Raw genomic sequence first — 19222 nt, forward strand, 5'->3', positions numbered from 1 at the left:
GGGGTCCCCACCAATAGTGTGGCCGTGCTGATATAAAACCCTGCAGCAGTGTTTGCTTATTCGCCTTTCTGTCAGTCCAGCACTCCTGCTTGTGGAGGGGTCGAACAAAATCAAGGGACCAATACAAGTCCTAGCACCACACACAAAAGAAAAAGGAGCAACACAACGAAAATCAAAAGAGCACGCCTAGACACTACCAGTAGCAAGGATGGAGAACGCGCACACGAAGACGCCGGCAGAATGCCTGGCCTTCTTCGGGGTGAACATGGACACCGGTCTCACCCCAGACCAAGTCAAGAAGAACCTGGCCAAGTATGGCCCCAATGGTGAGACCCACGGAGGGATGGAGGGGTGCATGAAGAAAGGGGGACATAGAAAAGAAATGGAAACTGACGGTAGAATAGACTAAGTACGGGAGGTGTGCCCTGTAGCATAGAGACCACTGGGTTAGGCATTTACAACCAGTAGATGTGATGTTTAATATGTGAAGGAAGGATCATATCTGTTAAGGACATCACAAGTTTTCCTCACTTTGAAGTTTTTTTTTCTTCTTTAGGGACACTTGCAGCGGGCAGTGAGGTTCTGTGTTGGATTATTTTTTTAGAAAAGGGTTAGGTTAAGTTGCCACAGGTGGTAGACATGGACATGCAGAGACGGAGAAGCAGAGACTTTTGGGGGCTTTGAAGGGCTATTTAAAGAGGAAAGGAAGAGGAGTGGGAGGCAGAGAGACGGGTGATGGCTCAAGAGTCTTCATGGGTAATATACAGGGCGAGCATTTTATTACATTTTTATTTCACCTTTATTTAACTAGGCAAGTCAGTTAAGAACAAATTCCTTATTTACAATGATGGCCTACCAAAAGGCAAAAGGCCTCCTGTGGGGATGTGGGCCTGGGATTAAACAAATTATTTAAATACAACATAAATATAGGACAAAACACACATCACAACAAGAGAGGCAACACAACACTACATAACGAGAGACCTAAGACAACAACATAGCAAGGCATCAACACATGACAACACAACATGGTAGCAACACAACATGATAGCAGCACAAAACATGGTACAAACATTATTGGGCAGCACAAAGGGCCAGAAGGTAGAGACAACAATACATCACACAAATCAGCCACAACTGTCAGTAAGAGTGTCCATACTTGAGTCTTTGAATGAAGAGATTGAGATAAAACTGTCCAGTTTGAGTGTGTGTTGCAGCTCGTTCCAGTCACTTGCTGCAGAGAACTGAAAAGAGGAGCAACCCGTGGATGTGTGTGCTTTGGGGACCTTTAACAGAATGTGACTGGCAGAACGGGTGTTGTATGTGGAGGATGAGGGCTGCAGTAGATATCTCAGATAGGGGGAGTGAGGCCTAAAAGGGTTTTATAAGTAAGCATCAAGCAGTGGGTCTTGCGACGGGTATACAGAGATGACCAGTTTACTGAGTAGTATAGATTGCAGTGATGTGTCCTATAAGGAGCATTGGTGGCAAATCTGATGGCCGAATGGTAAAGAACATCTAGCCGCTCGAGAGCACCCTTATATGCCGATCTATAAATTATGTCTCCGTAATCTAGCATGGGTAGGATGGTCATCTGAAACAGGGTTAGTTTGGCAGCTGGGCTGAAAGAGGAGCGATTACAATAGAGGAAACCAAGTCTAGATTTAACTAAGGGTAGAGAAAGCTTGTTTGACACTAAGAAAGCTTTGTTGTAGAGCATTTAAAACAAAATCTGAGGGGCCAGCTGAGTATAAGACTGTATCATCTGCATATAAATGGAAGAGAGCTTCCTACTGCCTGAGCTATGTTTTTGATGTAAATTGAGAAGAGTGTGGGGCCTAGGATTGAGCCTTGGGGTATTCCCTTGGTGACAGGGAGTGGCTGAGACAGGAGATTTTCTGACTTTATACACTGCACTCTAAAAGCATAATTTTTGTCCTAGTGCAGAGGGGGAGGTCCTTAGATGGCTAACAGGGATGAATGATATGAAATATGATCACTGAGTTGCTGATCATTGACCAATTGCATGCAGCGTGAACTAGATAGACCAAGCAAAGTTAGATGGAAGTCTGCTTCGATTAGCTTGCTGAAATGCCCACAACATTTTGTGTTAATTTAACATTGCATAAACTGGTAACAATTGCATTTCTGGCCACAGTTTGTTAATGATCATGCTTTTGTAGCAAAAAGGTATTTGATGAATAAGCAAGTGTATCGATACACTTACAGGAAAGACTACAATCAGCAACATGGTAATTGCTATTATCAGATAATTGTCCACAATTCCATGGGCTACATTTTAATGCATTTCTGGTTTAATAATCCAAATGTTATGTTGAATTAGTGTGTTCTTCCAGATTTTAAGGCTTGTTGATAGAAAGCAATAGTTAAAACACTGATACATTATTTATTGAATCTGTTGTACACTAAGACACTTTAAAGTACAGTTTATCCAGGTGAGATTTTTGTTTTTAGTTCACCCAAAATGGTTGAAAGTAAGTATATAGACATTCACCAAACTGTGCTTTAAAATGTCTTAGTGTACAACAGATCCAATAAATAATGTATCATTGTTTAACTATATTATATATCTGCCCAGTCCAAGTGGTGATGAAGTAAGCTAAGTCTGACATATCATACAATATCATGCAATTTATTTTGTTCTAATATTGTTTTTTGGGCTCTGCCCACCTTCCCTTCCCTGCATCGTGATTGGACAACCCCAGCACTGCCAGCTGAGGAGGGTAAGTGTTTTTTTCCACATCAACTGTCACTCATCCAAATTCACAAATAAGAAGCACATTGTGGAAATGTACCAAAGTTGATCAATATTATGAATACTTTTTTACACGTGATTCACATCATTTTAAAAATGACTACTGGCTTCAATCCAAAATAAGATCAACCTTTATCAGGAGTTCATTTAAACATGCAAGCAATCGCTTGATTGTGGAATTTCTTGCACATTATTGTATAATCCTCACACTCTTGTATAGTCCTGGTAACTGAGCAACCACATTTATAGGTGTATGACTCCAAATCATTCAATACATGGGTCATTTCCCTTTTTTATATGATAATCACTTATTTGGGGTTGGAAATCAAGCAAAACTTTACATACATTATCTCTCTTACACAGCATTCGGCATAATGCTTATCTTGCCTCCAGACACTAGACAAAAATAACAAATACACACAAATTCCCAGAACATTATTTAATAATACTTTTTTTTCTATTTCTCTCTCTCTCTCTCTCTCTCTCTCTCTCTCTCTCTCTCTCTCTCTCTCTCTCTCAGGTAAGACCACCTGGGAGCTGATTGTGGAGCAGTTTGAGGATCTGTTGGTCAGAATCCTGCTGCTGGCTGCCTGCATCTCTTTTGTGAGTAAACAAAGGCTATGCTTGTATTATTTCATCCGGGTTATTTTGCTCACGATAATATTAATTGTAGCCAAGAACACCTGTGAAATTATTTCAAGATGTTAACATCATGTTTAATTCCCTTCCCACCCCAGAGTGAGAAGAAAATACTTATTTCATATTTTTTTAGGGGGGGACCACCCATCATACACCCTCATACCTAATCTACACATTTTTTGTTAAGACCCCGTAATTGATATCAAACAGCTGTGACAGTGGCACTTAAAGTTGTAGGCCTACACCTGTAACCCAAGCCACTGGCCTGAAGGATGATCCTGCATATCACTGCTTTGGCATTGCTGTCTTGTCACCCTATCAAACAACTTGTACCTTCTCTTGGCACTCCAAGTCCCCTTCCCTCTTAAAATATATTTTTGAACAGGAGATCTTGGGGTGGGGGTACATTGAACAGGACAAATATAAGCACCCCCTATTTGATCTTGAGAGGGGTGGTTGGAGGTATATTAATTCCTACCACACGCTTTCCACCCCTTTGGGCAGCTGTCAGGATGGCCTTAGAAGGCAAATATTGAGGAGTGGGTGAGAGACAGGGGGTGCTAGGAGTAAGGGGGGGTCGAGGGGGTAATGATTTATTTTAAGAAAGACTCAAGCCAGGGAAGAGAAACTGTATCCTTCGGGAAAAGGTCAGGTCTGATGGAAGGAACGATGGGCTTCCACAGAAAGAGGTAGAGAAGGTTGAAGTGGATACTGTAGGAGCATGGAGTTATGGGACATGGAGATCAAGTGTACAGGGATTGTGTCGTTATTGTGAAATACAGCAAACTGGAGCATTAAACTGCAAACTGGAGCAGTTGCTTCACTTTAGACAACAGCTGAACATCATCAACACAATTTAAGAAAACATTTTAACACAGCCAGCTGATTCGGTGTTTACCCATTAAAGTGTTGAGAGCATATATGGAGTGTGCTACTATTTTTTAAATATTTTGACTTAAGTTTACTATTCCAAAATTGCAAATGCACAAATGCAAAATTTCAAATGCATAAAACATACGATTTACACAATTCAAACATTTTCGCCCCCAGCATTTATAAATGAATTAACAAAATGCAAGTTAAGTAGGTTTATTTCTAAACCTGTAACGATTTTGCCACCTGTTGTTGTGCCCATGTACACTAGCATTGAGTCTGTGTAAGAGTATCAGACAGTAAACAGACTAAAATAGAACAGTGATGGAACACACACATGAAATCATTTTCTAAATGCCTGATAGTGCCCTGCAGTGCCCTCTGAACACTGCTTATTCACAATCATCTGAAACATCCTCACAGCTTCCCAAGGGCTTTTAAGCCAAGGGCTTCCCTCTAGAGAATTGTCATGTCCTAAAATCCATAACATCATTATAAACATGTGTAAACCATATATAAATCAACAGAAACCTACAGACAACCACAGACTATCAAATAGCCCATAGACATTTCTTGCTTTGCGGCAGATTCAGAATCAGACAACTTTATTGCCATGCCACAAATGTTACTAGGAATTTATTTTGATGTTTTTGCACAAAACCACTGTATCAGATAATAATTGCATTGATTTAACATTGATTTGACTGTGATCAAACACGGTTTCTCCTGCAGACAGCGTGACTGTATGCTGTGATGCAAATGCTGACACCAAATGCTAACCATTTTCCTCTGTTGTCCACCTGTTTGTGCTCAGGTGCTGGCTTGGTTTGAGGAAGGTGAGGAGACCGTCACTGCCTTTGTTGAGCCCTTCGTCATCCTCCTCATCCTTATCGCTAACGCTGTTGTTGGAGTGTGGCAGGTCAGTCGTGTTGACATACACACGTACACGTTGAGCAATGATACATACCCAGCAGATTTGATGACCTGTGGGTTGGTGACATAGTGCACGTGGGTTAGGGTTACTGAGAAAGATCAGTTTGCTCAATTGAAACAGAATTACTTTTGGACACCAGTGAGAATGACAGCCGGGCATGTTTTGAGTAATAACAAAAACAGACAGCCACCTGCAGGGTAGCCTAGTGGTTAGAGCGTTGGACTCGTAACAAGAAGGTTGCAAGTTCAAATCCCCGAGCTGACAAGGTACAAATCTGTCGTTCTGCCCCTGAACAGGCCACTGTTCCTAGGCCGTCATTGAAAATAAGAATTTGTTCTTAACTGACTTTCCTAGTTAAATAAAGGTAAAATAAATTGACTGTGGCTCTGTTAGTTTTACCATGGTCTATTTCCTTAACATTTCTAACAGTTGTATTGTCTGTAGTTGTGTTATGAGTTAGGGCTACATGTTGTGACTAGGTGTATAGTTATACCTGTATTATGTTATGACTAGGTGTTTGTATTGTCTGTGGTTACGTCAGTGTTGACTACAGTTGGTGTTTGCATCGACTGTAGCTGTGTTAGAGTTGAAAGTGGGTGTTTGTATTGACTGTAGTTGCACGCGTGTCTGGTTGTCTGCCACAGGAGCGCAATGCTGAGGACGCCATCGAAGCTCTGAAGGAATACGAGCCTGAGATGGGCAAAGTCTTCCGTACTGACAGAAGGAGCGTGCAGAAGATCAAGGCCAATGTGATGGTTCCTGGTGATATTGTGGAGGTGTCCGGTGAGAGACCCATCTTTCTCTTAATTACCTATATTTTTATTCTGTAAATTCTAGACTATAGACTCATGCTGCAAATTAGCTCAAGCTAAAGCATGATGGGACAATTCATCTGACTGTTGATGACTCAATGTGTCAATGTTTTAATTGTATGTGTCCCCCTAACAAATACATGCATTTTATTATCGCTTAACCAATCAAATGTTTTCCTTCCTTTTTTACCACTTTAGGTGTTAAGTGGCTTTATTGTGTAAACTGTTGAGAAAGAAAGTAATGGACCCACAGAGTGTATATTTGAAAGGATTTTCAAGAGCAGGATGGAGGGGAGATGGGGAGGCCTCTTACCCATATAAGGCAGCGAGAGGGAGGGAAGGAGGGAGGGGGCAAACGGCTGTGAAATCATGCTGAGGGAAGGAAAACAAAATCTTGGGTATAAATACCCCCCTACCACCTGCCACACCTCTTCTCCCCTTCTTGCCCTCTCTCTCTCCCATCTCTCCCATTACCCACTGGTGTTCATTTATCATAGGACACCTGTTGCCCTTCAAGCCAGTCATTTCTATGGCATTCCTACGGCTTATTTTGATTGGTTGGTGTATAATGTGTCAGTTGAGGTTAAGCATGCATACTTATCTCCCCCCCCCCCCCCCCTCCCCAGTCGGTGACAAAGTCCCCGCTGACATCAGGATTGTTGCCATCCGTTCCACCACTCTCCGCATTGACCAGTCCATTCTTACTGGTGAGGATCCTTACACACCACAACTCCCTACCATATAATACATAACATGTTGTTTTAACTATGCAGAAACTAAAACAACAATACACAGTTACATGATTAAAAATCATTACGGATAAAGAACACAATCAGGTCTAAAGACCTATTTACATTATAGTCCTATAAGAAATGTGAGAAAGGGTGCTTTTTAGACCTGTAAGGCATTTTCTTGCATACTGTTTTCTTGTTATGTGTCCTCTCGTTGACCATTGTCTGTGGGTTGCCCTCAGGTGAGTCCGTCAGTGTGATTAAGCATACTGAATCCGTCCCCGACCCCAGAGCCGTCAACCAGGACAAGAAGAACATGCTTTTCTCTGCAAGTATCCCTCCACCCCTCCTTCCCTCCATACCTCTATCTCTCTATTCTGTTCTCCCCTCCACCACTGTGTCACTACATCCTTCTTCTCTGTATTCACCTGTCCCTACCTGCCTCCATCCTTTTTCTACACCTCTATCCCTCACTCTGGCCCTCGGTCTTTCTCGCTCTTTCGTAAACACACCCTCTAGCGTTCTCTATTCATGACTAGTAAACTTTTCTTAAACCTCTTGGTACCTAGATGAACAGAAGGTCTACAGTAGTGTATAACAGTTTGTAACAGGGTGTACAGTGTGAAATAGTGTATAACCATAAAAAAACATTTTAAAAACATTGTATACAACATGTATTCTACGTTATTTTCTCACTGTCTATCCTCCACCACTTCCACCTCTACCAACCACAGGGCACCAACGTCGCTGCCGGCAGAGCCATTGGCGTGGTTGTGGCTACCGGCGTCTCCACCGAGATTGGCAAGATCCGCGACCAGATGGTCGCCACCGAGCAAGAGAAGACCCCCCTGCAGGCCAAGCTGGATGAGTTCGGCGAGCAGCTGTCCAAGGTCATCTCCCTGATCTGTGTTGCCGTGTGGGCGATCAACATTGGCCACTTCAACGATCCCGTCCATGGAGGTTCCTGGATCCGTGGTGCCGTCTACTACTTCAAGATCGCCATTGCCCTGGCTGTGGCCGCCATACCTGAGGGTGAGGGAGAGAGGGATGGAGGGAGGGAGGGATGGATAGGGGAAAGAGAGATGTCATGGGGAGGGGAAGGGGGCATGAATGTGTGTCTTTGGGGGAGAGATGGGTTGTGGTGTGTATGTGCGTGTCCGTGTATTTGTGGGCCTGTATGTGTGTCTGTGTGTGTACTTGTGTGTGCACATATGTGTGGTTGTTCAGGTATGTGCGGTTCACACAATGCTCGTTGTATGTGATATTCCATTGTGACTAAATGCACACTATGTTATTCTCACTATATCACTACTATTTGATTTACTCACGGTTTCGACTTTCATCTCTCTACCAGGTTTGCCCGCTGTCATCACTACCTGCCTGGCTCTCGGTACCCGCCGTATGGCCAAGAAGAACGCCATTGTCCGCTCTCTGCCCTCTGTGGAGACCCTGGGTTGCACCTCCGTCATCTGCTCTGACAAGACCGGAACCCTGACCACCAACCAGATGTGTGTGACCAAGGTGGGTGCTGCACAGAACATCGTACCCTATAACGGGTCTTGCAACTGGCAGCCCACGGGCCAAATCCGGACTCCGAACCGATTTAATGTGGCTTGCCAAGGTTGTCTTAGTAGAAACATACAGACACATTTGTACAAAGACACACATTTCACTGGGACATTGGGCAGCATATTGTTCCCTATGTGACCAATTTGGGCACATTCAGACACTTGACAGACTCGCGCACATACACAAACTGAACAGTAATTTCACAACTTCCCTTTGTTCCTTCATCTCTAGATGTTCATCATCAAGAATGTCGACGGCGACCATGTCAACCTGGACATGTTCGACATCTCCGGCTCCAAGTACACCCCCGAGGGAGAGGTGTAAGTAGTCCTGTTTCTGTGGCAACCAGCGGTAACTTTACGACATAGGTACCATTCAAGCTACCGAGCCTCATATGACCACTATGTGAACGCATCTTCTCTTTATTCCCTCTTTCTCTATTCTCCCTATATCTTCCTTCTTTCCCTCTGTCAATCTCTCTCTCCCTTTTTCTTCCACCTCTCTATCTCTTCCATCTCTTAGCTCCCAGGGAGGTGCTAAGACCCCCTGCGGATCCTACGATGGCCTTGTTGAGCTGGCAACCATCAGCGCCCTGTGCAATGACTCCTCTCTGGACTACAACGATGTAATGAATTGATTTATTTGTTATTTATTTATCACCTTAGTAGGCAGGGACAGCGCACCATTCATTCATTCCATCCGTCAATAGTTCAGTTTTCCCATCAAGTTCTCGCTATGTCGCTCATTTTCTTCTGTAGTCCCCTAAACACAGATAAAACGACATGGCTAACACATATTTATGCTCTGACAAAGTCATTGTGACAAAGCTTTGAACTTTGTTGTTTAGTCGTCACATACAGCGGATAGGTGCAGTGAAATGTGTTGTTTTACAGGGTCAGCCGTAGAAGTGCGGCGCCCCTGGAGATAATTAGGGTTAAGTGCCTTTCTCAAGGGCACATTGGCAGATTTTTCACCTTGTCAGCTCGGGTATTCAAACCACAACCTTTTCCGCTTGGCAACTGAAATGTACTCCCTGCCGTCGTGGCTAACAAACATCAAGTAGCATGTTTTATGATTACGAAGGTGTCCCGTTGCTGTAGATTCCACCCTCGGGCCTCTTCTAAACTTCTGTTCTGTGACACTTTATCTCTATTTATCTCCCTTCCCTCCAGTCCAAGAAGATCTATGAGAAAGTGGGCGAGGCCACCGAGACTGCCATGTGCTGCCTGGTTGAAAAGATGAACGTGTTCAACTCCAAAGTTACAGGCCTCTCCAAGCCTGATAGAGCCAATGCCTGTTGTGCTGTGATCAAGCAGCTGATGAAGAAGGAATTCACCCTGGAGTTCTCCCGCGACAGGAAGTCCATGTCTGTGTACTGCACCCCCTCCAAGGGCGATGGTGGAGCTAAGATGTTTGTGAAGGTCAGCTCCTCTCTCTCTCTCTCCACTTTCGAGCTCTCTTCTTCTAGTCCTCTTCCTCCAGTGCGTTGAACATGGGCTTACGCCTTATTGTTCCGTTGCAAGTAGTTTATTAGCCACTAAATTAGAGTCTCTCAACAGTTCTAGTGACAACTGCATTTTCAAAGCAGGAATGGAAGGAGTTTGATTTGGTCCCTTTGTGAAAACCCAACCTCTCTCCATTTCCTCCTCACTCAAATAGGGTGCCCCCGAGGGTGTGATTGACAGATGTGCCTATGTTCGCGTTGGCACCACCCGCATTCCCCTGACTAGTGCCGTCAAGGAAAAGATTTTGGCTGTGATCAAGGAATGGGGTTGCGGCCGCGATACCCTGCGTTGCCTGGCACTTGCCACCCGTGACACCCCCCTGAAAGTCGAGGAGATGAAGCTTGAGGATGCCACCAAGTTCATTGATTACGAGGTGAGAAAAAAATATTTCTCTCTGTAGATAGATGGATGGATGGATGGATACATGGACAGATAAGTGGATGGACACCTTTTTTTGGATGGATGTCTAGCCAGATATATCCAAGTTGGTTTTGACTCATCTTCACCTTTCTCCCTCACTCCTCTCGTCCCCAGACTGACCTGACCTTTGTTGGCTGCGTTGGTATGCTGGATCCCCCACGTAAAGAGGTTACACCCGCCATTCTGTTGTGCAAAGCTGCTGGAATCCGTGTCATCATGATCACTGGTTAGTGTACCACTACCTCCTCTCTAGCACCCATTCCCAATACAGACCATCCTCCTTTACAAAGTGACTGTGTATATGTTTCCTTTATCTATGAGTTTGATCTAGATTGTGTTGTCTGTTTCTAAGTAAATATTATAATCTCCTGTGACTTTGATCTAGTTTGTGTCGCCTCCGTTCTTAAGTAAATATTATACTTGTCTGTGTTGAAAGTGGTGTTGCATCCACAATGGTTTTTGTTGTGTCTGTGCTATCACGTGTCTATTGTGTTAATATCTCTGTTTACATAGACTGTATTCCACGTATTCCACGTTATATTAGCATGTTTTGTTTGTTGCTAATTCCCAGTCACATATTACCTGGGGTTGAATTGGAGAGAAACATTTTTTTCCTGTAAAATTACTGTAAAGAACAACAACTGTAAATTCACCAACTAAAATGTCAAAATGAGTTTCACGTTGAAAACGCAGTTCCCCTTCGATTCCACCCCTGGTCATTATTACTGTACAGTACATCTTTCTCTTTATCCTTCATCTGATTGGCTAATGTCACCCTTCGACTCCCTCAGGTGACAACAAGGGAACCGCAGTGGCCATCTGCCGTCGTATTGGCATCTTCACAGAGGACGAGGATGTGACTGGAAAGGCCTTCACTGGCCGTGAGTTCGACGACCTGCCCTCATTTGAAATGCAAAGCGATGCTGTCAGAAACGCTAGCTGCTACGCCCGTGTGGAGCCCTCCCACAAGTCCAAGATCGTTGGGTTCCTGCAGGGCCAAGATGAGATTACCGCCATGGTGAGGCCAAGACATATGTGTAGATACACATGCAATATACTATAAAATACACAAGTCTTCAAACGTTTGATAGTAGTTCAAGTGAATCCAAAGTTTACCCCAAATTCCTGTAACGTAACTGTTAGTGCACTGGAAGTGATCCAGTACTCCTCCAGTGATCTTTGAATGACTGACTTGTACATGCACCACTTCAACTGACCCTCTCTCTCTCCCTCCCCTTAAACCAGACCGGTGATGGTGTGAACGATGCCCCCGCCCTAAAGAAGGCCGAGATCGGCATCGCCATGGGCTCTGGCACTGCCGTTGCCAAGTCTGCCTCTGAGATGGTCCTGGCTGACGACAACTTCTCTTCCATCGTGTCCGCCGTCGAGGAGGGCCGCGCCATCTACAACAACATGAAGCAGTTCATCCGCTACCTCATCTCCTCCAATGTTGGTGAGGTCGTCTGGTGAGTGTTCTGTCCATACGGGACGGACTAGGTTCGAACCATGGGCTCTCTGATACTGTGTTAGCCCATCGAGCTAAAACCTAGGTATTAGGTCGTCTGGTGAGTGTTCGTATGGGACCAACTTTTGAACCCGGGCTATCAGAGATTGTGTTAGCCCATCAAGCTAAAGTCTAGGCATTAGCTTAGGGACCTAACTTCTCTCCTCCTTGTCCTCCCTATCCCTTCAACTGTAGTCTGCTTTCATCTATTATTCTCTGGGATTTGTACTTTTTTAACTTGTAACCACTTGTAAAACCTAAATCAATCAATCCACCTTTTCTTCCCTTCACTCATTCAGTATCTTCCTGACTGCTGCCCTGGGTCTGCCCGAGGCTCTTATCCCCGTCCAGCTGCTGTGGGTCAACCTGGTGACTGACGGTCTCCCTGCCACCGCCCTGGGCTTCAACCCCCCCGACCTGGACATCATGGGCCGCCGCCCCCGTTCCGCCAAGGAGCCCCTGATCTCCGGCTGGCTGTTCTTCAGATATATGGTCATTGGAGGTAAGTGTGGAAGAATAGGACAGGGGAACTATCTGTTTATGTCCCAAATGGCAACCTATTCCCTTCATAGCGCACAATTTTTGTCCTGGGCCAATAAGGTTTGTACTATATAGGGAACATGGGCCCTGGTCAAAAGTAGTGCACTATGAAGGGAATAGGGTGCCATTTAGGACATATCCCCTGTCTGCTTTGCATTAGTGGGGTCCTGTAAGAGCTGGTTGAACACCACCAAGGTGTTCACCACCTGAGTCTGTGTCTGACGGTAAGTCTCTTTGCTCCGCACCAGGATATGTCGGTGCCGCCACTGTCGCAGCTGCCGTCTGGTGGTTCATGTATGATTCCACCGGCCCCGGAGTCACCTTCCACCAGCTGTCCCACTTCATGCAGTGCCACGACGACAACGAAGACTTCGTCGGCATTACATGCAAGGTGTTCGAGGCCTCTCCCCCTATGACGATGGCTCTGTCCGTGTTGGTCACCATTGAGATGTCCAACGCCCTCAACAGGTCAGACGCAGAATGCACACGCACAGGCACATGCACAGACACACACTCATACACATACAGATGCAAGAGCACAGACACACAAGCACACACACAGGCATGCACTGTTGCACACACACACACACACACACACACGTACACGCATATACAGATGCAAGAGCACAGACACACAAGCACACGCAGAGGCATGCACTCGCGTACACACACACACACACACATACACACACACACACACACACTAATCATGTGATGTTAAATTGTCTCCTTTAACCCCCCTCCCTTACAGCTTGTCTGAGAACCAGTCTCTGGTGCGCATGCCCCCATGGAGCAACTTGTGGCTGGTTGGAGCCATGGCTCTCTCCATGTCCCTCCACTTCATGATCATCTACGTCGACCCCCTGCCCGTAAGTACTGTCACTGTTGAAATGGTCTTATCACAGTCCTCTGTCACTGTGGAAATGGTCTCATCACAGTCCTCTGTCACTGTGGAAATGGTCCCATCATATGCTTTTATGCTTAATAAATGTGACATTTATATTGCTCAGAAGACACTACTGAGTATTTTCTGCCAGTAGTTTGTCAGTTGTTCTTCCCTAATAACCCTGTGTTCTTCTCTTCCCTTCTCCCGCCCAGATGGTCTTCAAGTTGACTCACTTGAACGTGGAGCAATGGTTGATTGTCCTGAAACTCTCTTTCCCTGTCATCCTGATTGACGAGGTGTTGAAGTTTGTCGCCCGTAACTACCTGGAGAGTAAGTGTGCCTCTAACACACACGCAAACACACCTTTACCATTGTAACCAAATGAATGGTATTCTATCCTTGTATTTGCAAGCAATTCTGCTTCTAAAGTACTTTGTATAACAGTTATACCCTAGCAGTTCTACTGTATAACATTCCTAGTTCTCCATTTGAATAACAGCTTCGATAAAAATCTTAAATGAATTCCTTCTTTCATTCACCCTGGTTATCTTTTATTTGTTATGAAATGAATAATCCTGCCATCTGGTTAAGACCATTTGTATCATAATGTTAATGCTTGTTTAACCTCTTCTAAATGTCTCTCTCAATTGTTTCAATCATTTTATCATCGGCTCTCACTGCCTTTATTTCTTCTTTATCTCTATACTCTGCTCTCTCTTTCTCTAACTCCCTGTATTCATTCTTTTTCTTTAATCTCCTTTTTCTAACTCCCTGTCTTCCTTCTTCCTATCTTCATACTCGCTCTCACCTCTCTCTCATTCTCTTTTATTTAATCATATAACTCCATCCTTTCATTCCTCAATAACACGTTGAATCATCTTTTTACAGACTAATCCTGCCTATCACCCACCATTAGCCTGTAACCACAGCAAGGTATCCCACCAACTGCATCGCTAGCGGTTCTCTCTTTGTGTGTATGTCATTGTGTTTATGTCAGGAGAGTGGGTGTACATGTGCAAAGCGAACCTGTGTTTTACAACCTGCCCAAGTTGCGTTCTTGTCGTTTTCAGCCTTCCCGGGGATCTCTAGCCTATATGCTCAAATGTGTGTGGACATGCTACTTCTGTATTGTATCTGTACTGCTCTGTATTCTGCTGGTCTGGTTTATGGATGTTGTTTTCCACTGTTATACGTATCATTCGTATCAGTGATGTATCAGTAGGCTTTGGGGATTTGTCCCAGATCTGTTTGTGCTGTGTAGCCAACTTGTGAGGTTGTGACATAGAAGTTAGTTATACAGCACAAACCAGGATATCATGGATCATGTCCTGTTGTTGCTGCTGTTTTGAGTTGTCTAGATGCTTCGGCATTGACTGAGTCTGAGTGGGTAGATGTTTGACGCAGTAACTGTTGTTGCCATAAACATTTGTAATATGAGCGATTATTCGATAAAAGTGTGATGTATTGTTGCTCAGTATACTTTACCTCTGCAGTAAATAACCATATTGTAATATTTACATAGTGAACGTTCAGATCCTATACTAATACTATTGCATAGAAATCTTTATAGAAAAAAGAATGACAAGAAAGGCTAGTAATTAGCTATTGTAGTATTATAGCTATAATACTACTATGGTTGAAATAACATGGTAATTATAGTTTCATTACATATTACATATCTCTGCTGCTAATTTCACCAGCTTTCATTTAAAACTAACATTGCAGTTAGCTCTTTCCCTCTGATTTACTGCTTTTTTTCTTTCCCTCTAGAAAAATAGAAATCTAGAAGAAGAGGAATTAGAGAGGTGGAGAAAGGGAGGACGAGGAGGAGAAGATTGAAAACGATGACGTTCACAACCAATGAATGAGGAGCTCTTGTGAGCCAACCAATAGAACAGAGGGGACAGAACAGGAAAGTCAACGAGAAAAAAAAAAAAACAATTTTAAAAATGCACATAAAACAACCTCTGTATATGGAAAGAGATTCAATTGGATTGGGGTTTTACTCCACCAAAACAATATTCAAATATTTAAGATTTTATTCATAGAAATAATGTATTAAAAAGAGATTTTTTGTTAAACTTGGATACCCTTGACTGATGTTGTTTTTTTGTTGTTCAGTTTCTCCACCACAATCCAACTTGTGTTACATTTCACTACTACTCATTACTTTATCCGGGTCTTTGCCCCCATGTGCTCTACATCAGTCCAATGTAGGAGAGAAGTACTGTCCTGAAGGTTGTCCATAACATCAAACAAAGGACATGTTCCCTCACAACACTTAAGGTATTATATCTTTACCATGAATGAACAAAGGGATCACTACAAATGATGCATTGTGAAGCACATTTTATTGACTATTTTTTTAACAAAGGGCTGATTTTCAAGACATAAAATCAATGATTCACTCTCAACAGTACATCTGCATAAGCGAACAAACATTCAAATAAATGGTCTATATCTAAGCAATAATGGGTGTTTGATACTTTCCTTTGGCTTCTCACAAATCCCACGACATTGGAAAACGTTCAACTGTTAGTGATTCCGACCTCATATAGTAAAAGTCTGCCCAGTTGCATTGTGTTGGAAATACAGAGAGGAAAATCCCGCTAGATGTCAGTCCGGAAAGGGATGTCAGCATCCTTCATTTTTCTTTTGTAGTCTTCATCAAACAGTTGTGTCTGGGCAGGGGAGAAATGATTGGTCCAATCACCTACTACACCTGAAAGAAAACAAGAAGAGATTGAGATTGAGTCATTCCAACACACTCAGATACTGAAATACTAAATATCCTGAAATAGTCAATACAATGAAATAGTTCATGTACCGAAATATACTGAAATAGTCAATATACGTGTTGGGAAAATCTTGTTCCAAGAATAAGGCAGAATTGATTTATCAGCAATAAGAGTTTATTCAAGCAATTGCAGGGAAGCTTACCCTCCAGATGAAACTGTACAAAAATTTTCTTTTTTACAAATGACACAGTAATATATATACTTTACCTACACAAAGAATAGTTTACATGAGAGATAAGGGAGATAAGGGGAGATAAGGGGTACTTTACTCCCTTAAAGCATTATACAAACAAAAGCAGGTTCTAACCAGTTCTCACAGCCTATGTGTCTAAGATAGGGGAGTGATAAGAACTTTAGAGCCTAAACAGACTGGAATTCAGCCTGGTTGGGCCTTTGGTGCACCAAAGATAAGGAGCCAATAACAGATCACTCTTTTGTGCAGTGTAGGAAGACAGTTGAAGGACAAATACCAGTGAATAGTACATATACTTCTAAAAATTACTTCTAAAAATTCACCTTTCCAGAAACAAATCTCTCACTGTTGCCGCTTGCTATAGACCTCCCTCTGCCCCCAGCCATGCCCTTGATACCATATGTGAATTGATTGCCCCCCATCTATCTTCTGAGCTCGTGCTACTAGGTGACCTAAACTGGGACATGCTTAACACCCCGGCCATCCTACAAACTAAGCTTGATGCCCTCAATCTCACACAAATGATCAATGAACCTACCAGGTACAACCCCAAATCAGTAAACACGGGCACCCTCATAGATGTCATCCTAACTAATTCGCCCTCCAAATACACCTCTGCTGTTTTCAATCAAGATCTCAGCGATCACTGCCTTATTGCCTGCATCCGTAATGAGTCTGCGACCAAACGATCACCCCTCATCACTGTCAAATGCTCCCTGAAACACTTCTGCAAGCAGGACTTTCTAATCGACCTGGCCGGGGTATCCTGGAATGACATTGACCTCATCCCGTCAGTAGATGATGCCTGGCTATTCTTTAAAAGTGCCTTCCTCACCATCTTAAGTAAGCATGCCCCTCTCCAAAAATGTGAAACTAGGAATAGATATAGTCCTTGGTTCACTCCAGACCTGTCTGCCCTTGACCAGCACAAAAACATCCTGTGGAGTTCTGCATTAGCATCGAATAGCCCCCGTGACATGCAACTTTTCAGGGAAGTTAGGAACAAATATACACAGGCAGTTAGAAAAGCTAAGGCAAGCTTTTTCAAACTGAAATTTGCATCCTGTAGTACTAACTCAAAAAAGTTTTGGGACACTGTAAAGTCCACGGAGAATAAGAGCAGCTCCTCCCAGCTGCCAACTGCTCTGAGGCTAGGAAACGCTGTCACCACCGATAAATCCACTATAATTGAGAATTTCAATAAGCATTTCTCTACGGCTGGCCATGCTTTCCACATGGCTACCCCTACCCCGGTCAACTGCCCGGCTCCCTCCACAGCAACCCGCCAAAGCCCCCACCATTTCTCCTTTACCCAAATCCAGATAGCTGATGTTCTGAAAGAGCTGCAAAATCTGGACGCCTACAAATCAGCCGGGCTAGACAATCTGGACCCTCTCTTTCTAAAATGATCTGCCGAAATTGTTACAACCCCATATTACTAGCCTGTTCAACCTCTCTTTCGTATCGTCTGAGATTCCCAAAGATTGGAAAGCTGCCGCGGTCATCCCCCTCTTCAAAGGGGGTGACACTCTAGACCCAAACTGCTACAGACCTACAGTGGGGCAAAAACGTATTTAGTCAGCCACCAATTGTGCAAGTTCTCCCACTTAAAAAGATGAGAGAGGCCTGTAATTTTCATCATAGGTACACTTCAACTATGACAGACAAAATTAGGGAAAAGAAATCCAGAAAATCACATTGTAGGATTTTTTATGAATTTATTTGCAAATTATGGTGGAAAATAAGTATTTGGTCAATAACAAAAGTTTATCTCAATACTTTGTTATATATCCTTTATTGGCAATGACAGAGGTCAAACCTTTTCTGTAAGTCTCCACAAGGTTTTCACACACTGTTGCTGGTATTTTGGCCCATTCCTCCATGCAGATCTCCTCTAGAGCAGTGATGTTTTGGGGCTGTTGCTGGGCAACACGGACTTTCAACTCCCTCCAAAGATTTTCTATGGGGTTGAGATCTGGAGACTGGCTACGCCACTCCAGGACCTTGAAATGCTTCTTACGAAGCCACTCCTTCGTTGCCCGGGTGGTGTGTTTGGGATCATTGAAAATGCTGAAAGACCCTGCCACGTTTCAGCTTCAACGCCCTTGCTGATGGAAGGAGGTTTTCACTCAAAATCTCACGATACATGGCCCCATTCATTCTTTCCTTTACACGGATCAGTCGTCATGGTCCCTTTGCAGAAAAACAGCCCCAAAGCATGATGTTTCCACCTCCATGCTTCACAGTAGGTATGGTGTTCTTTGGATGCAACTCAGCATTCTTTGTCCTCCAAACACAATGAGTTGAGTTTTTACCAAAAAGTAATATTTTGATTTCATCTCACCATATGACGTTCTCAAAATCTTCTTCTGGATCATCATAATGCTCTCTAGCAAACTTCAGACGGGCCTGGACATGTACCGGCTTAAGCAGGGGGACACGTCTGACACTGCAGGATTTGAGTCCCTGGCAGCGTAGTGTGTTACTGATGGTAGGCTTTGTTACTTTGGTCCCAGCTCTGCAGGTCATTCACTAGGTCCCCCCGTATGGTTCTGGGATTTTTGCTCACCGTTCTTGTGATCATTTTGACCCCACGGGGTGAGATCTTGCGTGGAGCCCCAGATCGAGGGAGATTATCAGTGGTCTTGTATGTCTTCCATTTCCTAATAATTGCTCCCACAGTTGCTTACCTATTGCAGATTCAGTCTTCCCAGCCTGGTGCAGGTCTACAATTTTGTTTCTGGTGTCCTTTGACAGCTCTTTGGTCTTGGCCATAGTGGAGTTTGGAGTGTGACTGTTTGAGGTTGTGGACAGGTGTCTTTTATACTGATAACAAGTTCAAATAGGAGCCATTAATACAGGTAACGAGTGGAGGACAGAGGAGCCTCTTAAAGAAGAAGTTACAGGTCTGTGAGAGCCAGAAATCGTGCTTGTTTGTTATTGACCAAATACTTATTTTCCACCATAATTTGCAAATAAATTCATAAAAAATCCTACAATGTGATTTTCTGGATTTTTTTTCCTCATTTTGTCTGTCATAGT

General features: G+C 43.6%; 2 protein-coding genes across 4 annotated transcripts in view; one reads left to right on the plus strand and one right to left on the minus strand.

The window, feature by feature from the left end:
* atp2a1l (ATPase sarcoplasmic/endoplasmic reticulum Ca2+ transporting 1, like) lies at positions 1-15276 on the plus strand. Of its 3 annotated transcripts, none has more exons than XM_031799647.1 (21): positions 1-326; positions 2727-2744; positions 3297-3379; positions 5103-5207; positions 5867-6005; positions 6661-6741; positions 7008-7093; positions 7500-7797; positions 8120-8286; positions 8566-8654; positions 8857-8959; positions 9507-9755; positions 9994-10212; positions 10374-10485; positions 11051-11277; positions 11505-11725; positions 12063-12265; positions 12552-12771; positions 13055-13172; positions 13402-13519; positions 14960-15276. In XM_031799647.1, exons 1-21 carry the CDS (start codon positions 209-211, stop codon positions 14965-14967), a joined length of 2982 nt encoding a protein of 993 aa, XP_031655507.1. In that variant the 5' UTR covers positions 1-208; the 3' UTR covers positions 14968-15276. The 3 variants fall into 3 exon arrangements, 2 of the variants coding, with proteins under 2 accessions (XP_031655507.1, XP_020309497.1); XM_020453908.2 differs by lacking the exon at positions 14960-15276 and adding an exon at positions 14078-14122 and having other exon boundaries at positions 10-326; XR_004204504.1 differs by having other exon boundaries at positions 59-326; positions 12552-13172.
* sult1st6 (sulfotransferase family 1, cytosolic sulfotransferase 6) overlaps positions 15054-19222 on the minus strand; it is a 47277-nt gene continuing 43108 nt past the window's right edge. The window contains exon 7 of the mRNA XM_020453910.2: positions 15054-15911. Within this exon, the coding sequence (XP_020309499.1) occupies positions 15799-15911 (113 nt within the window). The 3' untranslated portion in view covers positions 15054-15798. The remainder of the gene's footprint in view (positions 15912-19222) is intronic.

This window comes from Oncorhynchus kisutch, linkage group LG20 (assembly GCF_002021735.2).
Source record: "Oncorhynchus kisutch isolate 150728-3 linkage group LG20, Okis_V2, whole genome shotgun sequence".
In the NCBI taxonomy this organism is placed as follows: domain Eukaryota; kingdom Metazoa; phylum Chordata; class Actinopteri; order Salmoniformes; family Salmonidae; genus Oncorhynchus; species Oncorhynchus kisutch.

Excerpts from the sequence above, each read along its gene's own strand:
- atp2a1l (XM_031799647.1), top strand. The coding sequence starts at position 209 with ATGGAGAACGCGCACACGAAGACGCCGGCAGAATGCCTGGCCTTCTTC. Across the intron at positions 3,380-5,102 it reads TGGCTGCCTGCATCTCTTTT|GTGCTGGCTTGGTTTGAGGA; the intron begins GTGAGTAAACAA and ends GTTTGTGCTCAG. Across the intron at positions 8,655-8,856 it reads TACACCCCCGAGGGAGAGGT|CTCCCAGGGAGGTGCTAAGA; the intron begins GTAAGTAGTCCT and ends TCCATCTCTTAG.